General features: G+C 40.4%; 1 protein-coding gene across 2 annotated transcripts in view; it reads left to right on the top strand.

Annotated features, from left to right (window-relative positions):
* The window catches only part of LRCH1 (leucine rich repeats and calponin homology domain containing 1), a 193,609-nt gene that overhangs the window by 143,131 nt on the left and 37,220 nt on the right, over nucleotides 1–13,258 (top strand). For both annotated transcript variants that reach the window (XM_081214565.1, XM_081214566.1), the window contains exons 10-13: nucleotides 2,506–2,573; nucleotides 4,620–4,706; nucleotides 9,189–9,278; nucleotides 9,380–9,416. In XM_081214565.1, coding sequence (XP_081070691.1) covers nucleotides 2,506–2,573; nucleotides 4,620–4,706; nucleotides 9,189–9,278; nucleotides 9,380–9,416 — 282 coding nt within the window. The remainder of the gene's footprint in view (nucleotides 1–2,505; nucleotides 2,574–4,619; nucleotides 4,707–9,188; nucleotides 9,279–9,379; nucleotides 9,417–13,258) is intronic.

Raw genomic sequence — 13,258 nt, 5'->3', positions numbered from 1 at the left:
GGGTAGAATCTAGGGGAGCAAATGGGGTGTAGAAATCGACAGCAAATGTTTCCTGAGTGTCTACTCCTACAAGAGGCTTCTGTTGGCAGGTGGAGAAGAAGGCTAATAATAAAATAAAACATAAATCTACAATTCAAAGTTGTGCGCTGCAATTCAGGCCCATTTTACCCTTGACTTGCATCACTTTTAAAGTCTGTGAGAGTGTGTTTGACTGCCAGCCAGTGTGCTGAACTACTCAGTCCTCGACCATCAAGAGTTCTGTGTTTCATATAATCCTGTTTTCTCTCCACTGAGTAAGCATCTTGTTCTTTTGTAACTACGGTTGATCCTTATTCAGAGCAGTTCTATTTGATAGTTTCCTCAAACACTGAATTATCCAATCCTGAACTGTTGCTCCCATGGGAAATACAGGGTTAGGTTCCTACGAGCCTCTGGTCACACATTTTCGTCAACTGGTCAGTACATAACCTGGTTTTATGTGTATTTCTATTTTATATGTACTGTTAGTGCATTAACACTGAACTTGGCAGCCAGCAGCCCCGTAACTCACGCAGGAAGGAAGCTTACCTAACACAGGTGTTTCCTCTGTAAGGTACAGTACATATCATAGCCTCCTTGTGCTTAGGATAAGAGAGCACTTCAGGACTATGCTGGGGGGCATTTTAAACAGCAAAATCACCAACGAAAGGCACAAAAGTGTGAAAATGTGGTACTAAATAGGCTCTGAAAAGGACACTTTTTTACAGTCTGAGAGCTGAAACAAGAAAGCAGGTCGCTCGCTACCTTGTTCAGCCTCAACTGGGAAGTGCATTCTGGGATTGTGAACTCCAGTTTTTCACCAAGCTCTGCGTGTGTCTGCAAAAGCACCACTAGTATTGGTTTTGGGATGACACATAGATTTTAGTAAGGAGGCAGATTCATAAATACGGAATTCATGAATAATGTGTATCAACTGTGTCACCGTCTAACTTAGCAAAAGAAACCCAGTATACCTCTATTTTACATACTGAAAAAAAGTATATTTTCTACTATTGGCTACTTTTTATTATGAAACTGAAAATTAGAAGGAAATACCCATGGCTCCTATAGTTGAAACCCAACAGGAAGAGATAAGAACATGTTTTCTTGGTTGTTTCTCGTAGTATATTTTCACCCATGAATTTCACTAGCATTTGGGTAGAGGCACAGTAATTTATATATTGGTTTTATTATGCAACACAGTAATTTATATATTGATTTTATTATGCACTAAAAGTATAATCTATATAAAGTATAATCTATATAGAAAAAGTCTGAGTGTTTTTCAAGCCAGAGGTTGACATTATGCAGCTAGACACCTCCTCAGAAAAAGACTTATTTTCTGTGACACATCTGGAGAATTGGTTGGGCCTGCGTTAGTTAATGAAGTGTCAGAACTTTGACACAGAAAACAGTCCTTTTGTCTGTTATTCCTTCCTTGCTAGGGGAATGTTTGCCCATTCAGGAATGGCTTCCGTTTTAGCTGTCAGCTGAGTTAAAGCAGCATTTCTCTGTGTCAGAGATCAAAATGGAAAGATGACTCGCATGGAAGTTCCAACAGTGGGACACGCCTTTCTAGATACTCCCACCACAGTGTTTCTTTGGGATATTAAGAGGGGGGTGCATTTCAGTGAAATCTGCACGTTGTACATGTGAAAACTATTAGATGCAATCTGAGGCATTTTTCTGTCGTTAATACTTTTTTGTTAACAGTATGCATGTGCACGGGTGCGCGTGCACGCACACACACACACACACACACACTGCTCCTCTCACCAACATCAGAATGCACATTCTCATGTGACTGACAAGCCCAGCTGAGGAATCTGTCAACATCAGGAGGTGCTAAGAGGGCAATAATGAATGGAGTTAAGCTCTGCATTTCTGGCTCTTTTCTAAGTTAACAGGTATTGTAGTCCTCAGCCAGGTTTTCTTTTCTTCTTTCTTAAAATTTTATTTTATTTTTAATTGTGGCAAAATACATACGACATAAAACTTACCATCTTAGCCATTTTTTAAGTGTACAGTTCCATGGTAAGTACATTCACATTGTTGTGTACTCCATCTCCAAAACTCTTTCATCTTGTAAAACTGACACTCTTTCCCTGTTAAACCATAACTTCCCAATCCCCTCCCCCGTCTCCTCTGGCAACTACCATTCTTCTTTCTGTCTTTATGAAGTTGACTGTTCCAGGAACCTCATGTAAGTGGCATCATACAGTATTTTTCTTCTTGTGACTCACTTATTTCACTTAGCATAATGTCCTCAGGGTTCATCTATGTTGTAACATGTGTTAGAATTTCTGTCCTTTTTAAGGCTGAATGATATTCCATTGTATGTCTAGACCACATTTTCCCCATTCATCCATTCATGGACACTTGGGTTGTTTCCACCTTTTGGCTGTCGTGAATATGGATGAGGGCAGGTTTAGATTGTTGACTGTTACAGCCAGCGGCTCTCAGAAGACCCATGTGTTCTGTCCACAGGAAAGGACTGAGGCCTGTGAAGAACTGTTACGGATAGAAGAGGACGCGCACTGGCCATCCGAGGGGATGTGAGTGCCGAAGGCTGGTGATGAGCCACCACCCTGTAACGTTCATGTGTCAAGCAGAATGGCAGCCTTGTCCTGATAGAATTTTGGTCCACTTTTCTTTGAGCCAGCTGATACCTTACTCAACGATATTGCTCAGAAGTTGCAAGTTTTCCTCTGTCTGATGCTTACTGTCCTAGTATTGGGGCCATACTGTGCCAGGTCATGCCTGTTCCTTGGCCTTGAGTTTTATCTGATTTGAGGCTGTGGGTAGAATGTGATTCAGGAAATTAGATAGAACTTCTAGACTAGAGATTCTAGCTGACTTTCCTTTCTCTGAACGAACCGACAACTGGACCTAAAGTGATACGTGGTCCTGTTCCCACTTCTTTCCCCAGAGTCTTCAAGTTCAAGATCTGAGAAAACCATAGACCTCAATGTCTTGGTCTTAAGTCTAATAGTTGTAATAGCTAACAATTATTAAATACCGCATGCCAGGCACTGTCCTAAATACTTCACAGGTAGTAACTCATTTTCTCTTTACAACAATCCTATAAGTCCTATTGTTATCCCTCACTTCACTGATGACAAAACTGAGGCACAGGGAGATTGATTATCTTGCCCCAGGGTTACAGAGGGCTGGAATCTCGTACCAGATGGACAGCGCTTCTACTCTATCGCATATAAAGATTTACAGAGGAGGGCATGAGTGATCCATCTAACAGACAGTAAACCACTTTACTGGTTTACCACTCAGGGGGATTGAGTTTGGACCATATGGCAGAGGGTAGGTTTTTGGTTCCCAGGATTTTGTTTTCCATGATCTGACATGTAGGCCTGGACCGTCCATCAAACCTCATGAGGGTTTTCCCCTTAGTGAGAATTTACTCCATTGTTAAAAAGTTTTTCCACTTATAGAAAGACATTGGCTTATATTCTGTAGTGGAAAGCCTCCATCAAACCTCATGAGGGTTTTCCCCTTAGTGACAATTTACTCCATTGTTAAAAAGTTTTTCCACTTATAGAAAGACATTGGCTTATATTCTGTAGTGGAAAGCAGTAACTGTGATCGGATCTCTCTTGCCCTTTAAAAATATTGCAGAGTTCCTTTCAAATCACTGTCCAGTATAACCAGCTATTTGTTGGATATATTTCTGTGATGCCGAGGAGGACTAGCTTGATCATAGAATTATAGGGAAAAGGATTTTATAGGGAAAGAGGTTTTTTTTTTTTTTTCGGTACGCGGGCCTCTCACTGTTGTGGCCTCTCCCGTTGCGGAGCACGGGCTCCGGACGCGCAGGCTCAGCGGCCATGGCTCACAGGCCCAGCCGCTCCGCGGCATGTGGGATCCTCCCGGACCGGGGCATGAACCCGTGTCCCCTGCATCGGCAGGCGGACTCTCAACCACTGCGCCACCAGGGAAGCCCGGAAAGAGTTTTTAAACTGTGTAAAGCTTTGGAAATCCCATTCTCAAGCTTATATCTATTGTTCCCAACCCTGCCTGTAAATCAGTATCATCTGATTAAGAAAATGTCCAAGCCCCAGACAGATCTACTTAGGAGTATCAGACCTGGCATATTATTTTAAGCACCATTAGGTGATTTTGCTGCTTAACGAGCCTGGACTGGGAACCAGAATCCCACACTGAAGTCGCATATTGTATGAAAGCAATAAAACTGAGCCAGGCTGGTTGAACTGGAATTGGAAGTAGTGCAGACCCACCGTAGCTGAGCACCCCTGTGGATCCCCCTCAGGCTCAGGAAAGTACAGCGTGAGAACTACCCAGCCAGTCCATTGCCCTGATTTTACAGGTGAGCAATGCCCACGGGCACTGAGACTTTGTGTGAGCTGCTTTACAGCCTAGCTGGCTCCTCCCACCCAGCAACTCTTTCTGCTACACTCTGGCAGCCCACCCCACAGGGTACTGACACATCTTCACTAAAATGTTGAGTTTGTCAAAAATCATCTTTGCAGTGTCAGATGGATCTTTATAAGTTTGTTCTTAAGAACCTAGGCGCTATTCATGTTCTAGTGATCATTTTCAGTCTAAAGCTTGGTTTCATGTTGCAGAATAAGTTCATCCAAAGACCAGGACATGAATATAGTAATGATTGAACAACTGAGAGAAGCAGTGGATTTGCTGCAAGATCCCAACAGGTATGTGTGTCTTTCCTTGGCCCAGGTTTCAGGTGTCAGTAATGTACACTAATTTATTAAGTACATTATCTGAGTTTTTAAGATATTTATATGCACAGTATGGGCTTACCAATAACCATTAACAAAGAAAAGTCATTTTAACTGCCTGTTTTCCCGAGATCCATAAGTAAACGAGTCAAACTTCTGGAGGGACTGAGATCCGTTCCCCGCTTTTCCATCCCTTCATGAAATTCATTCACCCTTCGTGGAATTCATAGGGCAATTTTTGTATAATTCTTAGACAACAGAAATATGGTAAAATTGCATATTTTATATAGCTTGGTTTATCAAGTACAACCATATTTATTTCTGATGGTGCCAAATATATGTTAACTAAATCATATATTTCTAAAGATTTGGGTGACAAGATAATTTTTAAATTGAATTAGTCTTTATCAATATTAAGCACTTTATATATAGGTATATTTTTTTGGTTTCTTAGCTGAGGATTATGGAATTCCCACAGACAAAATATTTTTCAGTAAAGCAGTATACCTGGTATCAGGTAATAACTACCGTACTAATAGAGAAATAGATCCGAAGCTTATCCCTGGTAAACTATTCAGGGATCCTGGGAATTTAAATGTGAAGATAATGTGGTCTTGTATTGATAATATGGTGAGCGTGGAAATCACAGCACATTCTGGGACTTATGAACAGGGTGATGAGTGAATCCCAGAGTGCCGGTGAGAGTACACCACCACTGTTGTCGGGCTCTGAAAGAATAGTCTTAGCTCGGGTTGAGTATGCCTGGAAATCTTTAGCAATTGATTTGAAAAGCATTTCAATTCTGCAGACATTAGTTGAGTGTTTAGAGCATGGAAAGATCTACAGTGTGCACCTTGGGGGATATAAAGATGAACAAGACACAGCTCTTCCTTCTAGGAACATAAACTCTAGTAATAGACATTGCTTTGAGTAGTGATTTATAAGTGTAATTGATTTAAGTGCTTGAAATGAAGGGGATCCTGACCCCAGACGGAGAAGGGAAGGTGGCTTGGCTGACCTTCCTGAAGGTTGGAGTATCTTACCTGGGCCTTTAATAGCTGGCATTTCCAAGGAGAAAGCAAATTCTGGATTGAATTAAAAGCTTATGCAAAGGTACAGAGGTCAAAAAGAATGGAGCCAGTATGACTGATTCACTTTGTTATAAAGCAGAAACTAAAAAAAAAGAATGGAGCCAGCTTGGAAAATCTCAGGCAGAAATGGTGATCTCCATGCTGGCTCTGCTTCAGTATCATTTGTAGAAGTTTCAGAAAACAGACACTCTGCCTGACACTACCTGTGGCGCTGGGGGTCTGGCCGTTTGTTTTTTGTTTTTTTTGCGGTACGCGGGCCTCTCACTGTTGTGGCCTCTCCCGTTGCGGAGCACAGGCTCCGGACGCGCAGGCTCAGCGGCCATGGCTCACGGGCCCAGCCGCTCCGCGACATGTGGGATCTTCCCGGACCGGAGCACGAACCCGTGTCCCCTGCATCGGCAGGCGGACTCTCAACCACTGCGCCACCAGGGAAGCACCTGGCCGTTTTTATTTTTTTAAAACTTCTGCCAGTGCTTCTGATGTGCAGCCAGGACTGAGACTCACCAGAGAGACCTTCTGGAGTGATGCAGGTGTGACTTCGAATGCTGTGTGGAGGAGCTGAGACTTTATTTTATAAGTAGGGGGAGGTAATGATGGTTTAAAAATATGATTATTCATGTGGTTAATTCTCCCTAATGTTTGGCTCAGGGCCTGGCTTATTAGTAAGCACCTAACCAAGGTGTGTTCCTTAAAGAGCTGAGTTTCACATCCTAAAAGAGAGAGAGAGAGAGGGGGAGAGAGAGAAAGAGAGAGAGAGAGAGAGAAGTTATAAGGAATGGGGAAATAGCATGGCTGGAGAAGAACATACCTTAATCAACCAGATGCTGGTTGCAAACCCAGCTCTAATACCAGTTAATCTGGGTAAGTTATATAACTTCTCTGTACCCGACTTTTCTCATCTATAAGATGGGCTGTAAGTACTTATCTTTTAGTGTTGTGAAGATTTGAAATAATAAATGAACTGCTGGTGAAAAGGTAAACAGGCAGAACCACTCCAGAAGACATCCTTGTAGTTTCTAGCCGTAGTCTAAAAATAGATATAAAACTTTAAAAAAATATCCTAAGGGACAAAGAGATATGAATAGCAGTTGTGAGGGGAGAGGGGTTTTTAACAGCAAATATTTGCAAAAAAGGAAATGATCTAACAATTTGGAGGTACTTAAATTTTGGTCATTAATAAGATGGAATATGTGACCAATAAAATGTTTTTTAAACTTTCCACTATATTTTAGATTGCTCATTACATAATGTTAACTTTAAAAAGTATAAAAAATGCATAAAGTTTGATCATAATGATATAAATAGAATAAAACATGCATAAAGTTTGATCCCAACGATATAAACAGAATTAGGTCCCAATTGTATAAGAAGCTTAGGAAAAATTAAAACTAGAAAGAAACATATTAAGATGGATTTTTTTCTGTGGGTGTTTCTAAATTACTACTTTTCTTTTTACTTTTAAATATTTTAGATACACAGCGGTGGGTACTGTGGTAGTTCTCTGTTGATTGTTTGAAGTGGATGGTGAGGATGGGAGGGAACAGTCCAAGGTGTTTTAAGACCTGACCCCTCATGTCTCCATCTGAGATGGGGAACCAAGGGGAACGGCAGGTTTTTAGGAGGAGGATGTTGGGGTCAGTTTAGGACCTGCTGAGTAAAATCCAAGGTGGCAATGTTACAGCATCCATTCAGCGGCTAGATGTTTAGGTCTGGGGCTTCGAGACTTAGGTTTAAAAGTTACTTTCATAAGGTACTGCCATAACAGAAGTAGTATAAGGGGATGAGGTTCCCAAGGGCAAGCATATCAATGGGAAGGGACTGTGAGTCCAGGACAGAGCCTAGAAGACATGACGTGACAGAGAGAAGGCCCCACTTGGGCTCAAACTTTATATTGTTTTAATATTTCTACATTTTGTATTACTTTTCCAATAAACTTTTCTTACAAATTCGAGATTACGATGTGAGCCCCAAAATGAAAAAGAACAGCCTTGTTTGATGGAAATAGCAGCAGCCAGGGAATGTGGGACTGGAACCAAGTGTAAGATCGGGGTGACCTGGAAGGTGTGGCTCCCCGCTCTGGACCTCAGTTGCATCATCTTTCCTGAGAAGTGGGATGAACTGAGGATCTGGAGATTCCTCTCCAGCTTGGAAAGGTCTGAGGCAAAGAGTCGCCAAGGATGTCAAGCAAGTCAGCATGGTGGGCGTGGAAGAAAACAGCCTTGAGTAACCTTCCAAGGGATAGTTGATTTGCGTCTTTATGGATTGCTATTTTAAAATTATTTATGTTGTAAAACTTTATAGGGATTTGATTTCCTCCCTAAAATAATCCACTAATTTGGCTGCTGCAGATCTTTGTTGTACATCCTGAAATAGATATTATAATATGACAATCCTAACTGATAATAACATGTCTTTGCGCCAGTGTAATAGGGGTAAAGAAAGAGTCCTGTTTTTGTCCTAATAAAGAGAGGGCACTTCAAGAGGTCATTTATTTCTAGCTGCTTTTGAATAGTAGTAATAAAAAGTTTACGTACACATTAAGGTTTTCCTTTATCTCGCATTTCCTAGATCCAGATTTCTTTGTTTTAGTCAAGCCGCTGATTACAGGATTAAATTTTAGAGCTTTATCTTTCACACAACCTTAACATCAAAAAATTGAGTTGAATATTGCTATCCTGTTTTGCTTTTGTGTTGGTTTCTTCTCTTAAGGATTTCTGACTGTTGGTTTGATACCATTTTCAATGGGCATGTATAATACGAACATATCCCTACTTTTAAAAATAGCTTTATAACTTGTTTATGACTTATAGAAATTCCTTATTTTATAGATCTTAAAAAAAAAGTTCAGCTCTTAAAATCACAGAAATTCAGAAACTGTAAGACAATTTCAGAATTAAAAATGCATATCAAATTGCTTATGAATTCTTATTTTTTAAATCGAGAGTATTAGGGTCTATCAAAGAGATCTTCCTGTTAAAACAAATGCCCTTGGTACATATACCATAATATAGTACATGTATAGTATAGTATAGAACAACTTTACTTGCTTCTGTAAACTAATAAAGTTCTAGAATAAAATTTAGTGTGTGCTACCTATGAATATTATGACCTTATCAGAAATTACTAGTATATTTCAAATAAGTTGGATTTTGATACCAAAGCAGATGGAAAATTATATTAAAACTATATTATATTGTATTTGGCACATGGTGGGAAAATACCATGTAGTCTGAAATTTCTACCATAAACCTTTCATTATTAAATCTTAACAATAGACATAACTTATAAATATATGACTAAAAGCAGTAGAATTTATTAGAAGTTTAATAAATTTGGTAACACTTTTTTTCCCCTTACTCTTTAGATTAAGCACAGATATTACAGAGAGAAGTGTTGTAAACTTTTACCCTGTGGACTCAGCAGAAGACTTAGAATTACAAGACTCTGCACTAAAGTATGTTGAACTTTTTATAACAGTATATTTTATCTTTTTACATTGAAATATTTTTGCTTTAAATTCCACTTTGTATCATTTTTTTCCTCTAATTCCTACAGTGGTCAAATACAGTTGGAGACATCGCCAGAGTGTGAGGTAAGGCTGCTCTTGGATTCACCAGAGCTCTGGTGCAGTACTCTGCCACAGAAGAGTGGCCACCATATTTTATCAAGATTTATCGTGGGGTGGAACATTTATTAGTGAGATCAATATTCAAATTTGTTCAAGGTCTAGTTTTCAATTTTTTTATAGTTCTGGCTTCTTTAGTTTTCCTGATTATCTATTATACTCACCTCCCCTTAAAGATGAGAGTTGGCTGTTTCCATTAAGTTCTCTAAATTTTTTATGTCAGGCGGTCGGTCTTAAGTCAGGCCCTGGCAACTGAGACCCACACGGAAACCTCCTCTGTCAAAAACTGGAGGTAGGACCATCTGATGCAAGTTTTACAGCCACAGATGAACATAAACTAGGAAAGACTTGAGAGACAAGAATGAGTGATTTGGGATATGCAGGAGGATTAAGTGACTCTGGCAAAGAGAAACTGGTGGAGGGGGCGGTTTGGGGACAGAGTAAAGGTAGGTCAGGCAGCTACATAGGGTGAAATTTGGGTGTCTGTAAAGAAAGCAGATTTGACATAATTAACTAGAGATGAGCCTGGAAGGTCCCGAAGAAGCAGGCATAGAGAGATAGGCTTGACCAGCGACATGGGAGTAAAACATTGTTTACATAGGACCTGTTTTATCCCTTCTTACTGAATAGGCTTAGGATAGCTAATTTCAGTACAACCAATTTATGTCCCCTGAGGTGTCTGGACACGTACCATAGTAAAGCAGTTTCACACTCTTAACTAGCTAAGTCTCTGTGTTAAATGAGGAAAAGAACGGTAATCCAAAAACCCATGTTCCCAGAGAGCGTGGTTTCATAGTTGAGTGTAGTGACTTGGAATTATGTTAAGTTTCGGTCCTATCTCAAAGACTTGCTAACTATGAGTTCCTGTGGGCTACCTCTTTAACTTCACCTTTATTTTCTATAAATTGGGATCAATCTTGGAACCCAGGACACCTAACTTAGCTGTTACTGTTACTCTGCTCTGTGATTGTCATCAGTGTGGTCCTTAGAATCATTGTACTCCCTCTTCCCCAGGTGGAGGCATCACTGAACGACCCAGTAGTGGGACATCAGGAAGCCTCTCATGTGAAGGCTGCCCTGGGCGCATTTCCTCAGGCTCTTCTTTAGAGACATGCTGCTTTTGATTCTGTACAGACTCACTTTTAGTTTTAGCTTTTTATTTGGAAATAATTTAAAATTTATAAAAGGTTTAAAAAATTACAAGATTCTACAAAAGGTTATAAAAAGTTATAACCTTGCACCCAGATTTACCTGTGATTAACATTTTAACACATTCGTAGTATCTCTCTCTTCCTCCACACACATAGTTCTTTTTATGAAAATTGGAGGAAAAGTTTTGTACATCATAGTCCTTTTCTCTAAACATTTCAGTGTACCTTTCCTAAGAATAGGGATTTTATCCTATATAACCCCATTTCAGTTATCAGCTTCATAAATTTACATTGATAAAATATTTTCATCTAATCTGCTATCCATATTCCAAATATTTAGGTTGATCTAATGATGTCTTTCATAGCACTTTTTCCCCTTCAGTGTAGGATCCAGTCTAGAGGCAATAATTGTCAGGTAACTATAGTTTGCTTTATTCTGGAACATTTCCATAACCTTTCTTTGATTTTTTTTTTTTTTTTTTTGCGGTACGTGGGCCTCTCACTGCTGTGGCCTCTCCCGTTGCGGAGCACAGGCTCTGGACGGGCAGGCTCAGCGGCCATGGCTCACGGGCCCAGCCGCTCCACGGCATGTGGGATCTTCCCGGACTGGGGCACGAACCCGTGTCCCCTGCATTGGCAGGCAGACCCTCAACCACTGTGCCACCGGGGAAGACCCTTTCTTTGATTTTTTATGACCTTAAAATTTTGAAGAATATAGTGCTCCCCCTTTTGTAAAATGAACTGCCCCTTATTTTGTGGGACAGAAATCCCTCATATTTCTTCATGATTAGATTGAGTCCCTGCATTCTTGTTTGGGATGCTGCACAGGTGATGTGGTGTTCTTCTCAGGTACCACATTTGGAGGCACATTGTGTACATCTGTGCTTCATTGGTGACATTAATTTGATTACCCAGTCGAGGTAGAATCTGATTTCTCCACTGTCTTAAGTATTCTATTTTCCCCTTGCAATTAACAATCAGTCAGCGAAGAGGTCCTTTGAGACCATCTTAGAATCCTGCTGCAGACCCACTTTTGATTCCAGTAAAATAGATGCCCTCCTGTGTGCATGATTTCAGGAGCATCAAGCAGACACCAAGCCTCTAGGAAAAAAGATCTCCATTCCGTGTCTGATTTACAATGTTAATATTTTTTTTTCCCCTTTTTGGTTGAATGAGGAGTCACGTTCAGTGTAAGGAATTCTTACACATTGTCTTCCTTCTTTGGGCAATTCTCTGTCCATGATATACGTCTGCATGATTTTTAAAAGGGAGGGGAATTGCTGGCTCTGGTGGAAAAAAGAAGTCACAAGGAGGAGGAAAAGAAAGTGGTAGATTAGCAAGGCCAGTGCTGATGATTATGTGGAACTTAAGTGGGACCCTCCTTTATGGTTTGGTTATTTTTATATTCTCTCTTCCGTCTCATTTAGGAAGAAAGCAGTATCTTTAGCATAGTCTTGAATCAGTTAGCCAGTATTTGTTGAGTCCTTGTGCTGGATTCAGCCTTGTTTGGGGTGTCGAAGACTGGGATAGGAAGAAGGTGAAGTTGCCCTCACTTCTAAGGCATTTTAAAAATTGTGGAGGGAAGAAGGCTTAGATATTGAGAAAACTTAGAGAAGAATATGGATAGTCCATAATCCTGAGTGTTTTAGGTGCTCTCTGAGACTGGGGAAAGGATAAGAGGTTAAGGAAAGGGAAATAAACCTAGATTTGGGGGGCAGCTAGGATTTGGATCGGTCCCAGGAGGCTGTGCTGAGCAAGGCAGCTTGGCCATGGTCGAATCAGCACAGAGCATGAACCGGCCAGAAACACCGAGGGATAGGCTGGTGCCCAGTTAGATGGGTGAGGCCAAGATTATGAAATGGTTTGTAATCGTCAGCACATCACATTATCTGACTTTTAACACACTTTAGATGACTGTTCACATCAAGTTTGGGTAGCACTGGCAACCATTCAGGAAGAATTGCCAATTATACTCTCATACATAAATAATGTCCAGTAGGGAAGGATGCTGTGGGGACAACAGGGAAAATGAGAGGAATGAGTTTCTTACAGAGAGAATCAAACCTGCAAGTTACTTGTTAGCAGTTCAGACATTTAATTGAATAGGGAAATTAATGACTGTTTATTCTAAAAATAGGTTATTCCCTTAGATTTGTCACAGTGGGGAATATTTTTTAATAGCACTCCTCAACAATAGGAATAGGGATAGACATCTTAAATTTATACTAGTTCGGTGACATATATGAAGGTGTTTATATTAGTTATCACCAAATTTTTTATTAGGGTGGATCAATGCTTTTTTTTTTTTTTTTCTTTGGCTGTGCCGCCCTGCTTATGAAATCTTAGTTCCACGACCCGGGATCAAACCCGGGCCTTCAGCAGTGAAATCGTGGAGTCCTAACCACTGGACCGCCAGGGATATTCCTTCAGTGGGGTTCTTGATTACCTTATAAAGAAGGCAGATCTGGGAAAAATAAACTATCGAGTTCCCCACTGGTTGACAAAGCAAACTGATGTTGAGTTGACGGTGCAGGATTTACCTAGGTCCGGATATGTATATTTATTAAAAAGCTCCCAGTGAGATTCTGTGTATATGGGAACTACTGCCTTGGACCATTTATAAAAAAACCCTTATGCTCCCAGCAGGTGGGAGCCTGC

Source organism: Mesoplodon bidens, assembly GCF_964165515.1.
Source record: "Mesoplodon bidens genome assembly, chromosome: 17".
NCBI lineage: Eukaryota > Metazoa > Chordata > Mammalia > Artiodactyla > Ziphiidae > Mesoplodon > Mesoplodon bidens.
Note: the sequence above shows the minus strand (reverse complement) of the source record. Positions and strands in the feature narration are given on the sequence as shown.